Source organism: Zingiber officinale, chromosome 8B (assembly GCF_018446385.1).
Source record: "Zingiber officinale cultivar Zhangliang chromosome 8B, Zo_v1.1, whole genome shotgun sequence".
In the NCBI taxonomy this organism is placed as follows: Eukaryota; Viridiplantae; Streptophyta; class Magnoliopsida; order Zingiberales; family Zingiberaceae; genus Zingiber; species Zingiber officinale.
This window is the reverse complement of record NC_056001.1, coordinates 57475841-57502274: the sequence shown is the minus strand read 5'-3', so window position 1 is coordinate 57502274 and position 26434 is coordinate 57475841. Positions and strand designations below refer to the sequence as shown.

Below are 26434 nucleotides of genomic sequence, written 5' to 3'. Positions count from 1 at the left end.
TTAGCTATGAAAACTAAATGGGAAAAATGTTTTTATTTTATTCCTGAAATTTATTTAATTGCATTTGCTTTAGATCCTAGATTTAAATTAGAAGTTTTACAAGAAATGTTAACTTTATATTACGATGCTTTAATTTCAATTAAAGATTTTTCTTCTCCTGATCCAATTAATATTATATATAATTTTAGAATTTATTTATATGATATTTATAATCAATATTATGCAAAATATGGAACATAAATTAATATTTCTTAAATATAATAAACTATTAGTAGTAATTTAAAACTTACAAAAGTACAACTTTTATTAAAAGAATGGACAAAACGTCCACGAGGATCCTCAAGTTCTACATAGGAACTTGAGAATTATTTTACGATTTCTTTTGATTTTAATGAAGCAGATAGTGAAATTTTCGATATCTTAAAGTGGTGGTCACAGAAGGCTCAAAGCTTTCTCGTCCTTTCCGTGATCGCCAAAGAAATTTTAGCTTGTCTTGTGTCAACTGTTGCTATGGAGTAGATATTCAGTGTCGGCGGCAACATATTAGATGAACGACAATCAACTTTGTCTCCCGACTCATTGGAAGCCCCAACATTACCGGACGATTGGACTAGAGCGGAGAAAAAAATCCAAGGAATGCAATTTGCAGATGACGAAGTTGAAGATTTTGATACTAAAGGAACGAATACGACAGGAACGGGAAATGAAAGTGAGTGAAAATGTAAAAAAATAAAAATGTAAAAGAACTACGTGGGCTTTGATTCCCCTAAGGGGATACATAGGCAACTTAAATAAGTGCAAGCCCTTTTTCAATAAATTTTAATTTATAATTTATAATTTTTAATGTTTAATTTATAATTTATAATTTATATTTTATATATTTTTTTAACATAATAATCTTGAACCGTGACGAACCGTGAACCGAACTGTGAACCGTAACCGTCTTGGGCCGTTAAGATTAAGGGTCGACTTGCCTGGAACCGTCGAACCGGCGGTTCTGAACCGTCGAACCGGCGGTTCTGAACCGTCGAACCGGCGGTTCTGAACCGTCGAACCTGCGGTTCTGAACCGTCGAATTGTCGGTTCCGAACCATGGTCAGGTCTAACCCCTGTTCTTGCCGGTCCTGCTGCGCTAACAGTCTCTTCCTCTCGCACTCCCCATTGACTTCCTCTTCATCTCCGTTGTCAGTGCCACCGTTACCACTATCAGTGCCCCCTCTATCATTGTTGACGCCTTCTCCTCCACTGCTGACCATGTCAGAAACAGATCTAGGCCATCGTCGCCTCCCTTGACACCTTCTCCCTCGCTGGCTGCCACGTCAGTGCTGATCTAGCACAAATTTACGGTGTTGTACACTTCTAGCGTAGGTCTGACCACCTTTAACATAGATCTACTGTTGTCGCTTGTTGGACCTCTGAGCCCTTGTCGTACGCTACTGTTTTGTTCCGACCATCGAGCCGTTACTCTGTTCCAGCTTCGTCTTCGCAGTGTTTCAACCTTCAAGCCGTCGGACCTTCATGCCGTTGTTGGGTTCTAGCATTATAGCTTTTGAACCACCACTTTGTTCTAGCCTTTGTGCCATTTCGGCCTACGAGCCGCTATTTTATTCCAGCTTGTGTGTCGCTATCATATTTCTGCATGCATACTGCCTTTTGGATCCATGTTACGTCCGACTCCGGGCCATCACTGCCAGATCCAGCTCCTCAGCTGACTTACATTCATCTACTTTTTTGGGTCACGATGACTCGATTAGCCTCACCACCAACTCACCAATCCATTAGAGGGAGCCTCGGGCTAGGGTACGTCATCGTACTCACTCTTTATTCATTTCATTATTTTACTATTTTCTTGCTCCTTATATACTCGTGAATCCATCTTGAGCATCAGGGTGTCAGGGACCGGGGTAACCTAGCGGCTATTTGCAGGTATACTTAACTAGAAGTCTTTTGAAGACTTAGTTAACATAGAAGACAACTCATCATACCCTCCTCCTCCGTGTCATATGACTTGGTCAACATTCTAACCACATCATTTCAATAGTTCTTTCTTCTTAGCTTCCAGACAGGAACTTTAAGTATGTATAAGTTGCATTTCAAATTTATTCAATAAGCGAATTAAGAAGGTTGTCTACCTTCAAAATTAATTAGATCAAATTTAGATATCTAAATTATCAAAAAAAAATTATTGACAAAATATGTCAAGCAAATGAAGTGATGACTTTTATAAATAGTATTATTTTATTAAGGATCTGAATTTTTAATAACTAATTCTCAATTAATTTGATGAAACTCAAAATTAAATTATGTTAATGTTCTTTTTTCTTTTTATACCGAAAATAATTTTAAAGTTTAATAGTAATTTTCACAGATGCATCATCTATAGTTCAAAATTTAGCTGTGGTATATTATTAAAAAATTTTCTTATTAATCAATCAGGAATTTAAAGTTCAACAGTATATTATTAAAAAATTTTCTCATTAATCAATTAGGGATTTAGAGTTCGAAATTCAGTTATTTTTATAAGGAGTAGCTTACTGTAAGCTATTAGGATTTTCGAATATTATCCTTGTATATATTTATGTATTATATTTCACACGTAACGCGTATGTATAATTGCTAGTATAAATTAAAATTCTCATGATCGTTAGTATAAATTATATAGTCTATTTAAGAAGGGATTTTAGGGACGCGGTGATGCTACAACTATTAAAATTTTAGGGGTAAAATGAAATTATTCAAAAAATGAAACGTACTATAAATGAAGCGTCACTATCTTCCTATTGTATAGAGTTCGTCACTTCGTGACGACGTGCTGAAGGTGATGGATTCACCTTTTGCCAACAGAGTTGACTTCACCTTTTGCCAACGTGAGTTGACAAGGAACCGTCGCCTGCGCATCGCTCGCACTCCCAATCCGTCGTGTTTCTTGATTGGCAGAAGAGATCGAGGCAAAAGGAAAAGGATAGTTGATCCAAGTTTTTCTTTGGCAGCCACTCCTGGAAGAGCTATTATGGTACAGAAGACGACTGCGACGAGGCGGGGCCCCCACTCCGAGACATCTTTCGGTGTTTGACTTCCCGCCCAAGCTTGTTCGGCTCCGCGGCGCGCAAGGTATTCGATCGATGGATTGGAGTCCCTTAGTCATCGTATATGTTCGTCCTCGCGGTTGTTCGGGCTTTACTTTGATCAGTTTTCTGCCTTTCGTTCTGGGAAGAGTTCGGTTTGTATTGCACTTTGATTTGCGCGAGTTCTGTTCCTTTATCTTTCGAGGTTTTGGTAAACCCCTTTGTGTTGAAGAGTCGAAAAATCCGATTTTGAGTTTGGCGCAAGGTTTAGTTCTGACTAATCGGTGGTTATTACTTCAGTGCGAGTTTTTATTCCTTGGTTTTGAGATGCTTTGTGGATAGGTCCCGTAGAACTGCCGTTTTTTTTTTTCCCGGTTAAGCATACAAAGATGGTTTCTTGATAAACCTTTTCTCTGGAAGAGCAGAAAACTCCGTTTTTTTTTTGGAGTTTGTGGGAGTCCCGCATCTTACAAATGAGTGATTATTCTTTCTGCTGGCTTTGGTATTGCAAGAATTCGCATCCTTGATTGGATGACCAATGGACTAACCTTTAGCAGATATGCTTGGTGGTGGCTGAGCCCTTTTTGTGGGCATTTATCAACTTTTGCATCAATCTAAAAAAGGTCCCTTTATTTTGTTTGTTTTAAGGAAGGAGCATCTGTGATAAATAGGAAACTGAGAGAAGGGATTGGAGCACTAGGCTCTTTGGAGCCATGGGTTTCAAGCCGTTGGTCTGGTACTGCAGGCCAGAGAAGAACGGAGCATGGTCAATGGTAGTCGAGAATGCTTTTGGTGCCTACACGCCTTGTAGCACGGTGAGCTTGTTAGTTTGCATATCACATTTGGTCCTTTTTGCTGTCTGCTTCTACCGGATTTGGAGGACCAGGAATGACCTTTCTGTCCGGCGGTACTGTCTAAAGTCTCCATATTACAACTATTGGTTGGGTATACTTTCATTTTTCTGCGTAGCAGAGCCATTATTTAGGATGGTAATGGGTTTGTCAATTACAAATTTGGATGGGCAAAAAGGCCTAGCTCCCTTCGAGGTATGCACATAAATTTCCTTTCCTTTTGCTTTTTGGTGTATTGTTTCAAATAATTTGTTCCTTTCCACGACTGCACAATCTATGTTTAGTTGCTGAAGTGTGTTCCTGGATTAGTGAGTGGATGCTTTCCAGCTGGTTGCTGTTCCATATCATCACCATCCTGTTTTCCCTATATGATCTAATTATTTCCATGCTCCTTTGTTACTTCTTCTACACCTGCTCAAGTTAGTTTTTGTTGCGCACATTGACTTTTAGTAGCAATTGTTACCCATAAAATTGCTTAATATCTGTCAATGTATTTCTATGGTGGAATTAATTGAATCATGCGGCATTAATTTCTTGTTAAACAGCTTCTACGTAAAATTTAATGTGGTAATCTTATTTTGAGCAAATAAATGGTGATATAACAAGATGCTGATCCTTATGATTTTTTTTTTTTTCCAAGAATCCTAATCTGCTCCATGTTTTGTTGTTACTAGGTAAATTTTTATCATCTTCAATATTTGGGAAAATGGAAATAAGGAGAGCTGGATCAGAGTGTTTATTTGATTTGTAGTCCTTCTCTCTCCTCTTAGTCACTAGATTTGCTATCTGACTATGATTGTTGATAACAATGTATTTTACGGATCAGTCTGTTTTAAACTTTTCTCCTGCAATTTGTTTTACCATTTTTATTTTGGAGCATGAGAACTTAAAATTCAGTAGATAAGGATATTCCATTTGCATCTACTTTCAGGTTGTTTCACTGCTTATTGAGTCTGCTGCTTGGTGCTGTATGCTTCTGATGATAGGATTGGAGACAAAAATCTATATTTGTGAATTCCGGTGGTATATTCGTTTTGTAATGGTTTATGTTCTAGTGGGAGACATTTCCATCTACAACCTCGTGCTTTCAGTGAGAAACCACTATGACAAGTAAGTTGCTTGGATTTTTGTTGTAATTACTCTTCATCGGCTGCACCGGCATACTCCTTTTAGGTTTTTGCCATCATGCATCAAGTCACCAATTGCTAAAAATCACTTAGCATTTAAGCCATTGGGATGAAAATGACTTGGATTTTAATGCATAAAATTGGTATGTTGGTGTTGGTCGCAAATGCAAAGCTACCTTGCTTATATCCCACTAAAAAGTCATTAAGCAAAATGCAATGCACACATCTCATTGGTTCTACAATTTGTACTTTTTTCTGCTATATAGTAAATCTTTCCTTCTAAATCCAAATCACAATTCTTAGAATATCAATTTTGTGAAAATTTATAAACCCCTTTGTCTATGTGGAAAGGCTATTTTTGTTTTTTTTTGAAGGAGCAATTTAAGTACTGTGAATAGAATTCCCCCTTTTTTATGCTTTCAATATTAAGGGCATCACATAATGCATGTTGTCCTTAACCAAAACCATCCATAACCCTTTCTTCTGTTACATTTATTTTTAACATCAGATATTGAGTACACCTTGAAATTCCTCCTCCTTTCCATGTCTTAGTGACTAATGTTCATCATACCGCAATTTTTCTACACCTATAAAAAAGAACTAGTACCTGATTATCTTTTTCTTTTTTTTTTTCCTTCTGCAGATCAATTTTTTATATATATACCAGTGAGATTGCAGCCCAGGTTTGTAACTTTTCACTCACATATTTGACTGATAGCACTATATCATGGTCAATTAACATTTTTTTTTCAACTATTTAGGGTTAACTACATGAAATCTAATCTATCCAACTGCTAGGACATTAAAGAAAACAATTTATTTAGATGGCCTTTAATGTATGATGATATCATGTCTTCAAAGGTTTTATTGTGCATTTGATGCCTACTTAGATGAATATTCCCCTGCTTCTTTCTTTCTGTCAAAGCATATAAGCTTATATGCTAAAGAAATTTTGTTTTCCACATGCAGTTCTTGTTTGGTATTCTTTTGCTGGTCTATATTCCCAGTTTAGATCCTTATCCTGGATACACTCCCATCAGATTTGAGGCATCTATTAGTGATATGGACTATGAACCACTTCCTGGAGGAGAGCAGATTTGCCCTGAAAGAAAAGTCAATATAGTTTCTAGTGAGTACAATGAAGGAATGGGTTTTTTAGGGACAAAATAAGCATAAATTCGTTAATAACATCTGAGATTCTGATTTTTTTTCTTATTTCTCAGGAATATTCTTTTCATGGATGGCTCCTCTGTTGCAGCAAGGCTTTAAGAGGCCCATTACTGAGAAAGATGTTTGGAAATTGGATTCTTGGGATCAGACAGAAACGTTGAACAACAGGTTTATTTCTCTGTTTTGTTGGCTGATGTATTCTCAAGATTCTAAATACATCTTTTAACTTGATTCAATTGCTTATTCATAGCTTCTTGCTCCATTTTGTTTCAGATTCCAGCAATGTTGGGCTGAAGAATCTAGGAAACCTAAACCTTGGTTGTTGAGAGCACTTCATCGAAGCCTTGGAGGAAGGTATATTCCGAACATGTTCTATTTTTTCTTTTCCTGTCCTGAAAACGTCATTATTATTTTCTTATTTAATATTGCAATTTCCTCTCAATTTTTGTGCAGATTTTGGTTCGGTGGCTTTTTCAAGGTATCATAGAAAGTAGTCTATGAAATTCAAGTTTTACCATTGTTTCTTTAATCAAATTTGTTGTCTACGCGTTAATAATTTTATGAGACGGAATTATGATCTTGTGAAGCTCTCCATCAAGTTTATGCTTTTAGTTTGTGGGTAGTCAAATCATTCTTAGTATATTTGAATATAGAGCTATTAAAGAAGTAGGGCAGCCAACATGTTTTCCTTTCAAACATTCTTGGTGACTTTAAAGTACCAGCACAATGGAACTGATTCATGTCTCTATTTTGTCTAGATGTATTTCTCAGTTACAAAGCACAAAATTGAACTATTTTTTGTTGGCAAATCTCATTGTTCTTCTTATGTGACTTCTTTTCCTGTTTGGCTCAGATTGGTAATGATGCTTCTCAATTTGTTGGTCCTTTAATATTAAACCGTCTTTTACTGGTACGTAATTTTCTTATACCAATCATGTCAATCATGTATATGCAGAGTTCCTTTTTCCATATGCTGGTGACATTCTTATTCCTTTATATGTGCTTGCTTAGGGGTTTGTTTCTTTGTTGAATTTCAATTTTTGTATTTTCTTGGCATTGTTAAATTAATATAAGCAATTACATGTTTGCAGTCAATGCAACAAGAAGAACCAGCATGGAATGGCTACATTTATGCTTTCTCAATTTTTGCTGGAGTGGTATGTAATTTATTCTAAGTTTCTAACTTACATATGCTATAAATTTTGTTCAGTTTTTGGTTCTTGCTGAAATACATATTTCCAAATAACTAAAATGAGATAGAGATGTACAGGAGTTAATAAATTTGTCCGTTTGAAAATAAATACTCTTATTATTTTGCCTTTACCTTAGTTGTTGAGGTATTCTATCTAGCAAGTCCCATAGTGTGTGTTAGTGAGCAAGCACCTTGAAGTACTCATTTTGAGAGTGTGCTCAGTATATTCAACTCCTTGACATGGTACTCTAACCAAATCTACACCCTTAAGGATTGGGTGCTCAGCCCATTTAGCTTCTTGAGTCTATACATATAGTAGTTTTAATATAATAACTCTTGCCTTCTTTTGTCAATTAAATAATCTGGATTTAAGCTGCGACGTTGTAGTCTTTTACTCTGCATCGCAATACCAATGTTGCTCCTAGCGTTAGCTACTCTACCTCTGGGGGTAAATTACAATTGTTCGTACATAAACTTTTCTCTTTGGTTCAATTGGGAGCACAATTTTTTTGTGTTCTAAATTGTAATCACATGAGCTGACATTAATGTTATAATTGTTTATGTTTGTTAAATTAATTTAATGAGATATGATGAAGCATTGACTAAGACTTCCAGTCAACATTCTTTTTTTTTTTAAAACCTTCTTTATTTCCTTTTTCTTCCTCCCTACTATGCTTTCCTCTTCTCTACCATTGCCACTGGAGGGGCAGCCCAAGGCGATATTGCAGAGATACACTACCAGGGCTGGCAACCTTGTTGATGGGGGCTGTAACAAGAAAGAAGAAGAAAGAAGAGTGAGGGGGAGAGGAGAGGGAAAGAGAAAAAGGAGGGAAAAGAAGCTTTAACCCAAAAGTTAATAAAAAAAAATTGATTTAACATGTTTATTGAGCTCACATTTTTTTTGTTGGTTACGTACCCATGTCTGCATGACATCAAATTAATTGACGGATGAATCCATTTGTAAATATTTAGGTAAGTTCATAGTTCATACACAAGTCAATCATATTGGATTAATATTGTATCCATCCTATTTACTGACAAAAGATTTTAGACTTAAAGGATGCAGAAAATTTGATGGGACTAGCTGGTGGGATTATAATTTGACAAAAGGAAGTGGAACTATATGATAGCCCATCAGTTTGTAATTCCTTGAGTCTTGGTGTACGCTTCATCATATGAACATTTGAACATCCTGGCAGGTTCTGTGAAGTTGAAATGTTTAGGCAATTGCAAGTTAGGATTCTTACTATTTGTAATTTTGATGCAGGCTACACTAGGATTCTTACTATTTGTTATTATTACTTTTTTGGACAATATTTTGTTTGGTAATTAAACCAATTGCTATACCTGCTGCAAAATTATACTTTTAGAAGTAGAATCCAACACCAGAGGTAAGTTACATTATAAATAAAGTGTGCATTGATGAGATCAAGTGTTTCTACCAGTTCTATAATCAATCTCAAATTTGAAGTTGGAGCTTTTATCATTGTAGAAATGGTCAATAGTGATGCAATTGCTTCAACAACTTACTATTTTCAGAGTGAAATAAGTGTGCATCAAACTATTTGAGGGGAAGAACTAGCAATTTTGCACGAGAAAAAACTGATTATGTATAATGGGAACTTAATAATATAGATGTGAATATACAGTCACTGGTGCAGGAATGAAAAAAAAAAATGCTGCAACTGAGCTTATGTAAGTTCCTACAACTGCAAGCTGCAGTGCTACAAAATTGCACGTCTGTACCTCCTGCATGCTTTAATTTATGGTTTCACTCTCACATACCACTAGTAGTTTATCTTTGTGCCTTTTTCAGGAGTTCTTTTTGTCCTTTTGCCTTCATACCTCCTTTTTTTGGTTGCTATTTCGTACAGCTGAGAGAGATTATGTCATTTCCTTTCCCTACCTAAGGATTATATTAGGTAGCAAAAACTTTAGTAGCAGCTAAAAAATAAAGTTTTAGTGCTCTCGAACTCAGTTAACCAAAACCAACTGCATATTCATCATATTATTTTACCAAACCTCTGATTTTCGTACCTTCCCTTTTTCTACTGACATCAAGTAGAAGATTATATTGGTAGCAGTTTTTTTACTTGTGAATTTTCTGTTGTTCAGGCACTGGGAGTATTAGTGGAAGCACAATACTTTCAGAATGTAATGCGAGTTGGTTTTAGATTGCGAGCTACTTTGGTATGCTACACATCTCTTTCCATTACCTAAGTTGCCTTAATTACAGTTTTATTCTTCGTGTAATACATTTCTCCATTTTATGCATGCCATCATCCTTGTACAGCTCTGTTTGCCCCAATTGCTTGGGGCAATCTATAGACGTCATATTCCTCCATTGAATTCTATACAAGGATGCATGGCTAGTTTAATAGTCTGTTGTCTGATTGCACAGTAGATGTACATACATGCATGAATCCATACATAGACACACATACCCTTAACCTATTTTCTTTTATTGGTTATATTTTCAAATCATATGATCATATTGTATGTTTTTTGGCAGATTGATTGCATGTTCTAGAACTATAAGAAAATTCTTGTGCATCAAGCGATTAATATATATTTAATACATATCTACAGTCAGATTTGTATAGATGTAACTTTGATATCCTTCATGAAACTTGGAAAGCTTTAGTGTTGTCCTTTGTCAATGCCTGTTTAAATTTCCTAGGTTCATGAATTGCCAGTATTTATTCCTTCTGCCTATGGCTTCTATTACAGCATGATCATCATCAAGCTGAGTTTGTCCCAACTATTTGGAATTGACTAGATGTCTTATATTTCCACTAGCCTCTATGCTATTTTAATTACATATTCAAATTAATTAGTCTCCCTCCACCCATTACACCTTGGGATCTAATCTCTATTAGATTCAACTCTTGTAACCATGGAAAACTATCTCAACCCATCCTTTCTCATTCTATAAACTACTGGAGTTATGCTCTTTTGCTGTCACACAATTTATATCCTTTCTAGGAACTCTACACATTCATATTAGTATTGCATCTTTGCTATATTAATTTTTTGTGTGCATGTTTCCTTCTAATAGCAATCACTTTGATTCATAGAGTATGATAGATTGAATCAACACACACACACACACACATGCATAATTTTTATCCTTTCTAGGAACTCTACACATACATATTAGTATTGCATCTCTGTTATTTTAATTTTTTGTGTGCATGTTTCCTTCTAATAGCAATCACTTTGATTCATAGAGTATGGTAGGTTGAATCAATGTCTTATCACTGTTTTTCTCAATTTTTAGCATAAGGGAGACACAAGAATTACACAAAACTCCATAAGCTCTTCTCGACTTGGACCACCATTCTTATTATATTATTGATATAAATCCAAGATTATCTGGGGTCGACCCAAACACGGGTCGATCGGCAGTATTCCAGGGACAACCTAGACCAGAATTGATTGGCAGTATTCCAGGGCCGACCTCAGCCAGAGCCAACCGACTGACCGACCAAAGTTGACCAACCAGTCTTCTTGGCCGAGCATAGCAGAGTCGACTGGTCTTGGCCGAGTAGAGTCAACCAGTCTACTTGGTAGAGCAGCCAACCCGCTAGTCTGCTTGGCCGAGCAGAGCCTAGTCGACTAGTTACCTAGTAGAGCAGAACTGAGCCGACCCATTAAAGGCCCGTTAGACCATTGGGCCCATCAACCCTTTTCTCATCTACTGACACCTCGACATGGGTAACATGACCCTCTGACATTTTTGTCTGGACATGACTCTTTAACACCTAGACATGGGTAACATGACCCCGTGACATCTTTTGTTTAGACATGACCCTCCTATAAAAAAGTCCCGCCCCCGCATGCCAAGGTATGAAAAAAGAAACTCCTTACTACATACACTTATTTGGTCATTTATTCTCTTGCACTATTCATCTTCTTCATTCTTGACATCACTAGAAACTGACTTGAGCGTCGAAGTAGAAGGCCAGGGCAGCCCGGTCTCCGTTCTAATTCCTCTTTCACTCTTTTACTCTCCGCAGACTCTTCTGGCGATGGAGACAACTCACCCCCTCCTCCGGGTTTCTATCTCGAAGTCTTCTCCTGGTCAACACCAGTAATCCCTCACCGGCCGTTTGTCTCTCACAGCTTCTAGACGAGATCAAATCTGATCATGTACTGAAATAGAAATTGGTTTTTAAGTTCTTGCTTTTGAGTATACCAACACTGGTTGAACAAAAGGTTGAGACTCAAGAAATTTTGTATTTCGATCAATATAGTAAATTGTTTTGGCACCATTTGCAGCAGTAGACATGACCTTCTCCTGTACTCTTATGAAGTGCAAGGGACATTGACGCCTTATCATAATCTAATATTGCCTTGACTCATGTTTTTGCTGACTGTTTTTGAATTGGAATTGTTCAATTAGATCGGCAATATAATGCTTTAATTGCTATGACGTTTCTCACATGACCTTCAAAATTTTACAGACTGCTATAAATTTTATTTAGTTCGTTTGTTCTTGTTCTATGCTTACTTTGGTTCCATGGTTGCATGGAAGAAGTTATTTGATTGTTCTTTTGATTACAGGTTGCAGCTGTGTTTCGGAAATCACTAAGACTAACTCATGAGAGTCGCAGCAAAATTCAATCAGGAAAAATAACCAACTTGATGACAACTGATGCAGAAACACTTCAGGTTCTTGCTAAACCTACTTATATAAATGAGATGATGCTGAGGAATCAGTTCATCATAACTGCTAAAATTGCCAACAATTTTTCAGTAAGATGGAAAATTAGAAAATGTTCCTATTGCCTTATTTTTCACCCTGGGACCAAGTTCTGATTTTAAGAACATTTTTTTCTGTATTTTGTTTTGTATTATTTTGATGCTAGATACTAACTGCAGTTTATCTCTTTTAAATGTGTCTCATGAGTAAGGGTGCTACACTGTGGTTGCCTAGTTCAATTAATTAATTTACCTTCTTATGTTACTTAAGATGTGTGGCAAAACTGAACACATCTTTCCACTTTTTCTACAGCAAGTGTGCCAACAACTTCACAGTCTGTGGTCAGCTCCTTTTCGGATTATCATTTCAGTTACTCTTCTGTATCAGCAGCTGGGTGTTGCATCTCTTGTCGGTTTAGCAGTGCTGGTTCTTTTGTTTCCTATACAGGTACTTGACATTCTGGAAATCTTCATCTGTCAATTTATTCCTTGTGGATCGAATGAGAATAAAATCTCAATGCAAATCATGATGGAATTAGCTTGTTTACAAACAGAATTGTACTTCAAAATTTAATAGAAATTATGTGAAACTAGTGTGTGTTTTGTCAAGAAGCAAGCCACTTATGCTCAAAAACTTTAAATGTAGGTAGATATTTACCCTTTTTCCACCTTGAAATTATCTGATTTTGCACTCCAAGAATGGAGATCAATTTACCAACTTCTATAATTATATAGTTTACAAACTAGATAAGTTTTTAAGTTTTGAAGTGATTGTTATATCTCTTAGTGATATACTGAACCTTTTAAAGTTTGTTGTAACTTATTAATAACTTAGGTTTTTTTTAAAGACGACTTGGTCATGTTATGAGTTTATAAAAGGGGTTTAGGATCCCTTGTACTAATATCTTCGAGTTTAATATTTTTTCTCTTATTATTCAAGCATTTTTTGTGCAGTGCGATTTGTTTGTGCTACATCAAGTGGTATTAGATTTGAACATAGTTCGGTGGAGATGCTAGCATTAAATGTTTCCTCTGCTTTGGTCAGAGTTTGCCTTGAAGGAACCTGCCTACTACTGCGAGAGTCCATGATCTTTGAAGAGGAGGATTCCCTCTTATACTCCCCAACAAACAACAATACTGACACCATCTGTGATCACATTAGTTACTGTATTATAATGCCGCCTCAATTAAGGAGCCTAAGACCATATTCAAGCCTCTGTTCATTAAAACTCTGGTTATTGGTTAGTCCTTTAATACCTATCCTGCTGTTATCAGTAGAGCCTGTTCAATCAAAACACTGTCAGGCAGGGCTACTTGGGTTAGTCCATTAAACAAGGTGCCTGTCACTTGATCCTGCATCACTTGGTGACTGGTACCTACTGGTTGGAGCTATTTGGCAGTCTGTTGCAATTATTTTACTATTCAATGGCACACTTGAATATTTCACTTATTTTTATCCAACATTAGATTCCATGAGTAGTTTTAGTTGGAATGTTCTTGATCTTCACATATTCCAAGAATTTATTAAATGATACAATAAATGGTGCTGATCTTGCATTTTAATTCGAATGCAACTTACTACTTTTCATATACAGGTGTTGTTTATATGTAATTCTGTGTATGTAGTTTGTCATTGAAATTTATCTGCATTCTGCAGCATACCAATTTTTAAATTGATGGAAATTTGAGTTATTTGTCAACTGTTCCTTGGAAGGATGCATCAGCCTGTAGACTAATTTCTGAGAATGCTAGTGCTGCAACTCTTTTCAGGCTTACCAACAACTTGCTTGTATTTCCACCATGCTGATCTTTGTTGGTTTAATTTTAATCAGACGTTGGTGATCAGCAGAATGCGAAAACTTTCTAAGGAAGGTCTTTATCGTACAGACAACCGGGTTAGTCTCATGAATGAAATATTGGCTGCTATGGACACAGTGAAGTAAGATTTGGTTGGATAACTGTTTTATGGAATCTATTATTGTGGTAATCATTTCTTGATCATTTGGTGTCGCAGATGCTATGCATGGGAGCAGAGTTTCCAGTCAAAGGTCCAGATAATTCGCAATGATGAGCTGTCATGGTTCCGTAGTGCCCGGCTATTGGCAGCAGTAAGGCCAAAGCAAAATGTTTATTCCCTCTCTTGTGGCATGATGCTGAAGTTATAGCATTTCCTTTTAAGTTCCATATATTCTTATGGCTTACATATCTTTTTTGCAGTTCAATAGTTTCATTTTGAACAGCATTCCAGTCTTCGTCACAGTTGCCTCATTCGGGGCCTATTCTCTTCTTGGAGGTGATTTAACACCTGCGAAGGCATTTACATCACTTTCACTGTTTGCTGTGTTAAGGTTTCCTCTTTTCATGCTGCCAAATTTGATAACTCAGGTGCAGTACTCTGGCAGATTTTAAATCCATTTTATTTTGGTGAAGTTAAAAGATACTGAAAAATTTTCTTCTTAAATATATTCCCTAGAACTTGGTATGGGTATCCTGAAGGACATGGATCTAGGTGTTTGATACAATTTTTCTCACGTGATCAATAGGGATGTTAGTTTTGGAGCGTCCAATGCCTGACATGGGTTGGAGCCCTCATAAAGAGGAATATTAGAAGCTTCTTACTTGAAATTTCAAAAAATTATATTGCTGATCTTTGGATTCTATATAGATGTTGGATATTCAAGTTTTTATTAGGCCTAGTCTTATCACCAGGTAGTGTTCCTGTTGGATGGCTTGTTAAGGGATGATTATAAAATTGATCTCTATACTGCCAATTGGTGGGCGTGAAGCATATAATCTTCTGTATCAATAACAAAATCACTGATGGGAACCTTTTTTTAAAGATACTACCAATGTTTGAGATGTCAGCATTTTTACTGATGCCTATTTTGGCCATTTTAAGTGTTTCTGTATCTCAGTGTTTAAAAATCACATTCATATCAGGAGTTTGATAGGCGCTAGTGCATGAATCATTCATTTTTTGCCTGCACATCCTTTATATATATTTATCAGGAACAGGAATTGTGAATTATCAGTTAGGAGATGAGGACAAGAGGACCGCAAGACAATTACTCTGCATATCTTTAACAAAGAAATATCTTGCATTATTTGTCTGTACCTGGTCCATTTAAATTCAACTGCGAATTTGTCACTGTGATGTTTCCTTAACAAGAATCTGCAATCTAAGCAAGAATGAACTGCCTTGATTCTGAGTGTCGATTACATCCTTCAGCAATCATGCTTCATTGATCAAGTCCCGTAATTACTTTCAATTAACTTCTCAGTGTATATTTTCATTTATTAAGATAAAATTACTGAAATAGCTTAGTATTTACCAATAATATTACACATTACTATGCCTGAAAGCTATTTATTTTTTTCAGATTGTGAATTGCAATGTATCACTCAAACGTTTAGAGGACCTACTTCTAGCTGAAGAGAGGATTCTATTGCCAAATCCACCTATTGAAGCAGATCTGCCTGCCATCTCAATTAAGAATGGATACTTCTCATGGGATTCAAAGGTTCTCTTATTATCATTATGTCTTCATTAGTTAAGTTGGTATACGACATGAACTTTTCATAGAAGTTTAATAAATACTAGTTTTAGTGTGCTAAGTTTTTAGTAAGATTTACCAACCAAGAACATAAAAACTGAAATATTTATTAATTTCTATATTTTGTTTCTTTCGCAATTAATTACCAACTCGGCCCTTTTGTCCCGATTTTTGGCATTGACTACTCTATTAGTTTTTGAGGAATGTCCTAAGGATTGCCTTATGATTTTACAATTTATTTGATAAATATAGATGCACTATTGGGGTGCACATTCTCTATGTGTATGATTGGATTTTAAACTCACGTATTGAATGTCCGCAATACGATTCATAGTATGAGAGAACTTGTGATTGGATCACAACTTGTGAGTATCTCTACATGACATCAACTAAACATTTGTATATAGAAAAAAAAGTAATCCGAAATGAAGAATGAAATATAAAATAGAAAGGGGGCATGTGTTTATTGTGAGCATTATCTATTCATTTTGTTAATTTACGATTTTTGTAAAGCATATGTTCTAGTTCATTATAACTGTCATACTATCTTTGTCATTTCATATGATAGATACTTGGTCCATTGAATGTGACTATACTGATGTATTGATTGATGTGCTCTTATTGTGAAGACCAACAGATATTGTGTATAACTATGTAGTCATATGATTACATATTTGCTGTATAACTTATAAGATTTATGTTTGTTAGGAAAGCAATATATAACCAGGTGATTTCATTTGTCATAACTTTGATATTTTGCACATATAGTCAGTGCACTATCCATGCAATGGCCATGTTAACAACTCAAACTCTTGAGCAGCCCCCTTCCACTCAACTCTCTTGTCCTGAAACTGTTTACCCGTTTTTGTACTTTACTTTATTCTCTTAGTCAATTCTGTTTGACATAATGATGTATTCATCCTGGAATCAAGCCAAGTCATATGGATCAGCCCATATATTCTCAGTTCAAGACACTTCAGATAGTGTTTGGATGTATTTTGAAATGACAATAGATTCATCTGACTGCAATCAATTTCCGTTCTTTCATATATTGCATGATTTGTCTTAAAGTTCTATATTCAAAATTTTTTGAATCTCCCAACTATACTAACAAATGATTACACAGGCAGAAACTCCAACACTATCAAATGTCAATTTGGATATACCTGTCGGTAGTCTCATTGCAATAGTTGGAAGTACTGGGGAAGGAAAAACATCTTTGATATCAGCCATGCTTGGGGAACTACCACCAGTAGCTGGATCCAATACCTCAGTGACCATTAGAGGAACTGTTGCATATGTTCCTCAAATTTCGTGGATATTCAATGCTACTGTGAGTCCACCATCTTTACTATCAAATTGCATAGTTGTTGATCTAGATTTTCTTTTTCAACACAGGTACGTGACAACATATTGTTTGGATGTCCTTTCCGACAATCATCTTATGAGAAGGCAATTGAAGTTACTGCTTTACAACATGACCTTGATTTGCTCCCAGTAAGTGCATGCATCATAGAATAAATCTTTAAGCTGTACGATTTATATGGTTTTTCTCCTCTTTCCTCTTTATGCACTTTAAAAAACACTCAAATGGTGTGTTTCAAATATTCAGGATGTACACTGAAAAAATCTGCTCAATACTCCGAACACATGTACGCTTTTATGCATGCAGGAGAGTTTATGAGTGTGGATCATCAAAAGTTGTCTAATCTCTTGAAATATAGATGAAAATAAACTATCTAATCTTAAAAAAAAGCTAATCCTGCCTTCATTTTACCTCTTCTTCTCTTCCTTTTTTTGGATAGGAAAAGTGTATATTAATGAAAAGTCTAGTTAGTTAAGTATTGGCTTAGAATTCCTGAATTTAATGGATTTTTATATTCTAGTTTGTATGGTAAAGGCAATCTATGTGCAAATTGATTACAAATTCTAGATCCTGTTGTTGATGAGGAATATATTCCTTCACAAAATTCCTTGCAATTTTTTTTCCAGGGTGGTGATCTTACAGAGATTGGTGAAAGGGGAGTCAATATAAGTGGTGGACAAAAGCAAAGAGTTTCCATGGCCAGAGCAGTATATTCTGACTCAGATGTGTATATATTTGATGATCCTCTGAGTGCATTAGATGCTGATGTTGGTCGACAGGTATCCTATCCAAACCATCATCAATTAGATTATCCTATCATTGTATTTGGCGGTTTAGATATCAGATGTCTTTCTTATTTAACTTCTGGAAATTCCAATCTCCTGTGTAGTTCAGACAAACATGAATAACAGGATCTTTGTTTTTGCCTAATGCACCTAAATTGTTATAAGATAAAGCCTACTTAAATGGAAATGGCTACCCTTTGCATTTTGCTATGAATGCCGTTCTTTTATCTAGGTATGCACTGTAAATTCTAGTTCGTTTTTTATTTTCAATGTCTTCATTATGTTCTTAGTCTGTAGAAAGTATGAGATCTTTTTTCAATTATTAGTCTCTCTTCATTGCATTCTGATTTATGATCTTCTTTCCAGGTTTTTGATAAATGCATCAAAGACCAACTTAGAGATAAAACTCGTGTCCTGGTAACTAACCAGTTACATTTTCTTCCGAGTGTGGACAAGATTATCCTGGTTAATGAAGGATTGGTGAAAGAGGAGGGTACCTTTGATGAACTCTGTGCCAATGGAACCCTCTTTCAAAAGCTGATGGAGAATGCTGGGAAAATGGAGGAACACATAGAAGAGAAACAAGGAGAAAATGCTGAAGCATCTGAAAAGCCTTCTGAAAATGGACAGTTGACACTTAATCCTTTGTTGAAGAGTGAAGAGAAAACAAGCAAAGGGAGAGAAGGGAAGTCAGTTCTCATTAAACAAGAAGAACGTGAAACAGGTGTCGTTAGTTTGAAGGTTCTTGCAAGGTAAATGTAAAATGGTTTAAAATTGATTGCAATGGGTTTTCTTAGCACTTTATTCCTGTTCTCATGTGGTGAGCAAGTTGCCTTTGCTGTTACGTTTGACTAAAATATTTTTTTTACATCTAGTTGTTTTTTATATAAAATTTCTGTGAATGTTTCTATATTAACTTGGATCCATCTCTCAATATCTATATATCCATTCACTTGCTTGCTGACTGCTAAATTTTCTCTTCCTCAATCAAGTTAATCTTGCTGATCGTTTTCTGCAATTGAACCCTTTTCTCTTTCTTTCTCCTTTTAACCTTTTTATATAATTGCAAATTATTTTGTTGTTCATATCCTCTGATGGAATACTTGTTTACCGTGGCTTTTGTGTGGGAATTTCTTCACATTTTCTGAATTTCTAAAGAATTTGCCATCTCCATAGCAATGGATATATATATACCAGGTCAAACACTTCTTGCTTTTACCTCAGCAGTGGCACAAGGTCAATGTTTTCCTAATCTGTTCAATTTTGTCTATTTTCAGGTATACGAATGCTTTTGGTGGATTGTGGGTTGTCATGATTCTGTTCTCTTGCTATGCCTTGATTGAAGTTCTCCGAGTTTCAAGTAGCACGTGGTTAAGTGTCTGGACAGATCAGAGCTCCCCAAAGGACCATGGACCTGGATTCTATAACCTGATTTATGCTCTTCTTTGTTTTGGTCAGGTACTTCTACCTCTGAAGTGATGATTCTTTTGTGCACTGTGTCGACAACTGTTAGCAGTTCTAAGTTGGCTCAAAGTTCGCTTAATAGTTATATTTTTAAGCTTAACTTTTCTCATTCTATTGAAAACTTAGGTACTTGTGACTCTGTCAAACTTATATTGGCTCATTATGTCAAGTCTTTATGCCGCCAAGAGACTGCATGATGCTATGCTTCATTCCATATTAAGAGCTCCTATGGTATTTTTTCACACCAATCCACTTGGGCGCATAATTAATAGGTTTGCAAAAGATCTTGGTGATATTGATCGCAATGTTGCAGTCTTTGCTAATGTGTTCTTAGGACCAGCCTCACAGCTTCTCTCGACTTTTGTTTTAATTGGCATCGTGAGCACTACATCTTTGTGGGCAATATTGCCGCTTCTGATTTTATTCTATGCTGCCTATTTGTATTATCAGGTACAAAATTTCTAACCAAGTTTAACATATTTTCAATTCTCCTCCTGCAAAAACATGTTGCATTTGTTAGCAGATACTCGATGACTTCTAGCAATCCCATAGCATTTATCGTACATTTCTTCCTTAATGACTGCCCACGGTCTATCTATCAATCATCAGATGCACATGACCTTAACTACCGGTGTTAGAGTAAAATAGACCTAAACATAATATGCCTCTATTTAGAAGTGTGATAAACTACAAATGCCTAGGAGAACCAACTCAATAATCAATCTAGAAACTGGAGACTATTTAAAAATAGTTAGCCCAATGCAAAGTAGGCATACAACATCAATTTGAAAAGATATGTCATCAGTGCATGATTGATATGTCTAACAAAGGAAACCGACAGTCAATGCAACAACATATACTACAATTGCTTATTATGTAACTACTAGCATCCATGTGAGTAAACACTAGAACAGACGAAAGACCACTATATGATCAAATATGTGGGTGTTACTCCTTGCACTTCCCAATCTATGACAAGAGCATGAGGTTGCATGTCGGCTTGGACACAAGTATGGTCATCAATTAGCCAAGCATGTTGCATCAACACTTCGCATAAGCCAATCTGTGGACAAGGTTGATGAAATAGGTACAAACAATGCATTATTTCAGGTCACCAACATGCTGCATTATTACGGGATTGTATTATCTACATGAGTGAGGTATTATTTGCAATAAAACCATCATAGGTGTGTATCACTTCCTATTTATATCGAGTCCGTACTAAGTATCACATGATCCCATACCATATAGATATCCATGCATATCAGAACATCTGACTCATACTGATCAGCATGCAATCATATAGTTCAGACACTAACATAAATGTTGGTTAATTATATAAGCATGATACTGTGCCTTGATAACTGCATAGTACTATCGCATGTAAGTTTGTATTTATAACTAGATGTGATATTATATGGTACAATTGTATTATGCAAGAACAATATAAATGCATGATATTACTATGTAATTGCATGGACATATATGTCAAAATTCCCTGTCTATGCAAATCATTGAAAATCAGTAGCAGTGGTTTAAACTAGTGGAACAAGCCAAGTAGACAAAATGATAAAGTAAATCAGCACTCTCATTTAGATCTAATATGTGAATTTTACACGCACAAACAAAAAGAAAAGAAAAGAAAAGGTTACAATGATCAAGCAAAATCCAACTTAGCTCTATACACCAACATCTTTCTATGTGTTTTCAATATGAGACTGTATTTGCAACCATTACAACCCAACAGTTGATACCTTCACCGTGTTTTTGATTGAACTATGATGTGGTTCTGCTTGACTTCTCTGCTTATTTGATTTTATTCAGCGCAACATTTGTGAAAATTTGTTGTGACGGGACAAATGAAGATCCTAATCATGCCTTCCCTTTGGGGTTCGTACTTTGCAGAAATAGGCTTTAACATTTAGCATTGTCCCCATTCGCTCTCCAACCTACCCAATTAGCCATGTCATGCATAGTCATGTTAAATACCATAAAATCAGTCATTAATTTGTCACCATTTTTTTGTCATCCATTGCCATTTTGTCTATCTGTATCTATGCTTGCTTGAATGGCTATAGACAATCTATGGCATCCACACATGTTGATGGATCATCATTATTTGTTTTAAAGATTGGAACATTTATTATTCATGCAAAAAATCCATACCCCTTACCTTAGAGGTCAAGAACATAGTTTCAACCAATCTAGTAATCCAAAATGTATGATAAATGGATTTTGGCAAGTTGTTTGGAGTTCCAGTTTTGATTATAGTTCTCAGTCAGTGTTGGTAGCACTAATCTCATTCTAATTTTTTTCTTAAAAAAATTATTCTCTAGAGTACAGCACGTGAAGTAAAGCGTCTTGATTCCATCACCAGATCTCCAGTTTATGCACAATTTGCTGAAGCATTGAATGGTTTGTCAACCATCAGGGCCTACAAAGCATATGATAGAATGGCCAACATCAATGGTAAATCAATGGACAATAATGTGAGATTCACACTGGTTAACATCAGTGCTAATCGGTGGCTTAGCATTCGGTTGGAGACAATGGGAGGTATTATGATATGGCTCACAGCAACTTTTGCTGTTGTGCAAAACCAACATGCAGAACATCATAAAGCATTTGCATCCTCAATGGGTCTACTTCTTACTTATGCTTTGAACATTACCAACCTATTGACAGCAGTTCTAAGACATGCAAGTCTCGCTGAAAATAGTTTAAATGCAGTTGAGCGAGTTGGAACATATATAGATTTGCCTTCTGAAGCTCCTCCTGTAATTGAAAGCAGTAGACCTCCTCCAGCTTGGCCTTCTGCTGGTACTATCAGATTTCAAGATGTTGTACTTCGTTATAGGCCAGAGCTCCCCCCTGTTCTTCATGGCATATCCTTTAAAATTGAAGGAAGTGAAAAAATTGGAATTGCTGGTAGGACTGGGGCTGGAAAATCTAGCATGCTTAATGCTTTGTTTCGTATAGTGGAACTTGAACGAGGACAAATATTTATTGATGAGTATGATGTTTCTAAATTTGGTCTATGGGATTTGCGTAAAGTCCTTGGCATAATACCACAGTCACCGGTTCTTTTTTCAGGTGCATTTCTTCTTCATGTTTATGTCTCCTTGAAATAAAACTAGATTTTTTTTTCTTCCTATGCAAGTTTTTGTTATTCTTAGGAGTAACAAAAAATTATCCAGGAACTGTACGGTTTAATCTCGATCCCTTCAATGAGCACAATGATGCAGTCCTCTGGGAAGCTTTAGAGAGAGCTAATCTAAAAGATGTCATCCAAAGGAATCAACTGGGACTTGATGCAGGGGTATAGTTCACCTTATTCTTACCATTGCCTTGACATGCATTGACGTCGCTGTGTTTCAGTTTTTACTCTGCAATACTTCGAACGGAACCCAACAATTCTTTTATTTTTTATTTTTACATTTATTGCTGAATGCTCAACCCACATGTCGTTGCCGATTAGGTCTCAGAAGCTGGGGAGAATTTCAGCGTGGGACAAAGACAACTTCTGAGTCTTGCACGAGCATTGTTAAGGAGATCGAAGATTCTTGTCCTCGATGAAGCTACAGCAGCAGTGGATGTTAGGACTGATGCTCTTATCCAGAAAACAATAAGGGAAGAATTCAAATCATGCACAATGCTTATTATAGCTCATAGACTGAATACCATCATTGACTGCGATCGGCTTCTTCTTCTTAGTGTTGGCAAGGTTTCTTCCTTTCACTTCAATTACCATTCAACTCGATGAATGTTAATCTACTTGCAATTTTTTAACCTATTATCGACAGATAATGATGTTATATATCCATCTTTTGTTTTGCTGAAGTCCTATGTTTTATTGTTGAGTTCTATTAATGTAAGGAAATACATCTATGATTTTTGTTTATGATGACTTTCCCTAATTAGAGAAGTTTAATAACTTTGATTTAAGAATCTGCACTGAAGGTGACTAAGTAACCTTAGCAAAATTGAAAGAAATTTACATGATTAACATATTTGTCGATGAGGCGGCAATATTCATGCTGACCCAAACTGTTGGGACATGCAATCTTGAGAAGCTGCTATTTATTGGATTAGTAGTTTTTGTTTCATATTTTCAGTTGCATGAAGACATTAGTCGTCATCAGCAGCAGCAACAACAACAATCAAGTTATATGCATCCTCCTACTCTATTGGATTCGATCCTTTACTGTATCCTCATCTATATTTAAATAATTTTATTCTATTTTATCGTTACTAACAAAGTCTTCTTTAGTCTCCATTTACCTCTATTAATGTGTGTATTTGTTATGGTATCATATCACCTAAGCTAAAACATTAGTCAACAAAGATTGAATTATTATCAGCATAAAGCTTTTTGTCATGAAGTGCCCTATTTTATAACTCTTATGTTGTGCATTGTGCTTAAGATAGTCATGCTTTCATTCATATGTTGTAGCCATGGTTTAAAGTGTCGTGCCGAGACAATCGAAAAGGGTGAAACATCTCGTTCCGCTCGGCGACCTGCATCGGCACGACCCGACACTATACCCGCGACAGCTGCAACGTGTTGCGCGACCTCGTGGCCACAGCAGAGGGGTCGCTCGACCCCGTAATAGCAACGGAGGGGTTGCATAACCCTTATGTTGCTTCCCCGAAGGCGTCACACGACCCTGCGGCAGCTGCAGAGGGGTCACACGACCACAGCGGTCGCGCCGGAGGAGTCACGCGATCCCCGCGGCCATGGCTGAGGGGTCGCGTAACCCATAACAATGCCGAAATCGTACGAGCTCGCGAGTGGTGTCGGATTTCGGATATTTTTTAATTAAACTTAGGTTAATTATTTTAGTCAACTCCTAACTATGATGGAGATTATATGAAGCTTTATTAAACCCTAATAAAATTATCTAATTAATTTTATATTTCATTTATTTTAATTTAAATTTGTAATAAAATTTTTATTTATTTATTTATCTATTTTCATATCTTTTCTTTTTTTTAAGATTATTTTTCATATTGTTTATTTTTTAAATATTTATGTTAAATATTTTATTTTTTAATTAATATATTTTATATTTTAAAAATACTGAAACTCTATCGGCACGACACGATACGGTACCGAAACCGTATCGTTTCGATTCAGGACCGAAACCTCGCCATGGGTCGAAATTTTAAACCTTGGTTATAGCTCAGTTTTCTTGTATCCATACCAACTTTAGGCTATGTAGCTAATGGCACAACAATAACTCATCTTCCACTCGGATGAGGGAACTCATTCGTTAATTTGTTAGACTCAACTACCGAACCAAACTACACCCATGTTATAGCAGTTTGCTGACCTAAGCTTATAAATCACCTCCATTATACCACAATAGTTCATATGAGACTGAATTTGAATGCTAATCTTCTTCACTTAAAGCTTAACATCTCTATTGAGGCACAAAGTTCGACTAAATCATCCCAAATTGAGAAGGTCTAGTAATGCCTCCTCCATCACATAGGCAATCCCTTTCCAAACACCTTATTAAACACCAATTGACAAAATCCACTCTCATTGACTATTTATATTGAGCCACTAATTCAAAACACTTGAACTAGTATTTTACTCATCTAAGATTTTAGAAGCCTAAACTGGCCCAAAACTCTATAAGGAACTAAGATGTCAATAATAATTATTTGGATCTCATAATCCAGTCAAGTCGCTAGTTTATCTCCCTCTTCGTATGGTTAAGGCTTACTTATCGTTATTATTTCTCTAAGATTTTGTTAATTCTATGATCTGGTATGCCCTGCAGGTACTGGAGTTTGACACCCCCCAGAATCTTTTATTAGATGACCGAAGCGCTTTCTCCAAGATGCTTCAAAGCACAGGATCGGCCAATGCTCAATACCTCCGGGTACTCATTCTCTTGTGCGCTCTCTCTTTTTTCTTGATTTTGTTGCTGTAATATCTAGTGCCATTTTTTAGTTTTATGGTTCATCAAACATGCAAACTATTACGGTTCCGAGCCTTCAAGTTGACAGAACAATATTAGATTACAAGAAATGTCTTATGCTACTATGCTTTTTTTTCGATAGTATTTTTTTTCATGGATTCAGATGGAAATACAAAATGCTATTTGATTGAAGAAACTGCTTAGTAATGTCTTATGCTACTTATTCCATGGATGTTGTTTGTTGCCTATTTAGTCGACTTTTGAATCAGAGTTTATGGCTTTAATCTACAGAGTTTGGTGTTTGGAACAATCGATCCCGAAGAGAGGATATCGAGAGACTATGCATTCCGAGATGGATCGCTTGATTGGGATCAAATAGAGACGTAAGTCAGTCACAAATTTTCCTCTTCGAAGATTCACACTGAGCATGGCGCTTCCAGTTTTGGCAATCCAAAGAGAGATACATACGATTCAGCAATCTCGATCGATACATACTACTATTAGAATGTTTTATGTTGTGATTTCATCCTATCTAATGGGATAAAACTTGGTTGTTGTCCTATGTTATGATTTTCACATTAAGAAGTATTCGAAGTGTAGAGATGGTTTAAAGGAGAGTTTCACAAGTAAGCAAAGAAAGAACATGAAAGTCTTAGCGAGAACCGAATCAATTCGGTTGGATTAGTCAATGAGTTCTCTTAGCACACTTATAAAGTTTGCCTACTTTGGTTGTTTGACTCAACACTCAAAACTTAAAAAATTGAGAATGGTTTTTGCTGTGGCAAATCAAACCCTAAATTTGGTTTTGATGATTTTTTATGCTCGGAATTGAATTGATTTTATCGAGTCAACTAAGTTTGCTCGATCGGATTTGTTTCTCCGACCCAAATTGGATTAGTCATTTGATTCGATATATGCAAATAGTAATTAAAAAGATGAAATCCGTCACTCTACAATTATACGATAGTAATTCTGTTTCATACTAATCAACTCAATTTTAACCTGGAGGTTTAGGTATATTTAAAGTTGATAGGCTTAGTTACATTTGACCCGTCTACCACCCAACAAAATGCCCAACCATTTTCTCAGCCTTGGAATGTTCCAAGGTCCAAACCCGGCCCACTGAGCCGGAGCGGTTCACGTTCCGGTTCAATATAATTGAGATTCGATACGCGCCTCCACCGTCCATGCGGCACTAAGACCAAAACCAACGGTGGATACTTAGT

At 36.2% G+C, this 26434-nt stretch overlaps 1 protein-coding gene across 1 annotated transcript; it reads left to right on the top strand.

Moving 5' to 3' along the window:
• Positions 1 to 2804: 2804 nt before the first annotated feature.
• Positions 2805 to 25943, top strand: LOC122017775 (ABC transporter C family member 2-like). Its single transcript, XM_042575466.1, has 28 exons — positions 2805 to 3111; positions 3714 to 4111; positions 4848 to 5026; positions 5687 to 5726; positions 6013 to 6172; positions 6267 to 6381; positions 6487 to 6567; positions 6667 to 6691; positions 7067 to 7123; positions 7305 to 7370; positions 9521 to 9595; positions 11972 to 12079; positions 12423 to 12557; positions 13942 to 14048; positions 14124 to 14217; positions 14327 to 14494; positions 15490 to 15630; positions 16790 to 16996; positions 17062 to 17160; positions 17656 to 17808; positions 18181 to 18566; positions 19092 to 19272; positions 19405 to 19728; positions 21615 to 22371; positions 22476 to 22597; positions 22757 to 23002; positions 25068 to 25169; positions 25500 to 25943. Exons 2-28 carry the CDS (start codon positions 3779 to 3781, stop codon positions 25593 to 25595), a joined length of 4557 nt encoding a protein of 1518 aa, XP_042431400.1. The 5' UTR covers positions 2805 to 3111; positions 3714 to 3778; the 3' UTR covers positions 25596 to 25943.
• Positions 25944 to 26434: the final 491 nt, after the last annotated feature.

Bases quoted from the DNA above. Each gene is read 5' to 3' on its own strand.
- LOC122017775 (XM_042575466.1), top strand. From the start codon at position 3,779: ATGGGTTTCAAGCCGTTGGTCTGGTACTGCAGGCCAGAGAAGAACGGA. The intron at 5,027-5,686 runs GTAAGTTGCTTG...TTCCTTCTGCAG, and splicing joins GTGAGAAACCACTATGACAA to ATCAATTTTTTATATATATA. The intron at 17,161-17,655 runs GTAAGTGCATGC...TTTTTTTTCCAG, and splicing joins ATGACCTTGATTTGCTCCCA to GGTGGTGATCTTACAGAGAT.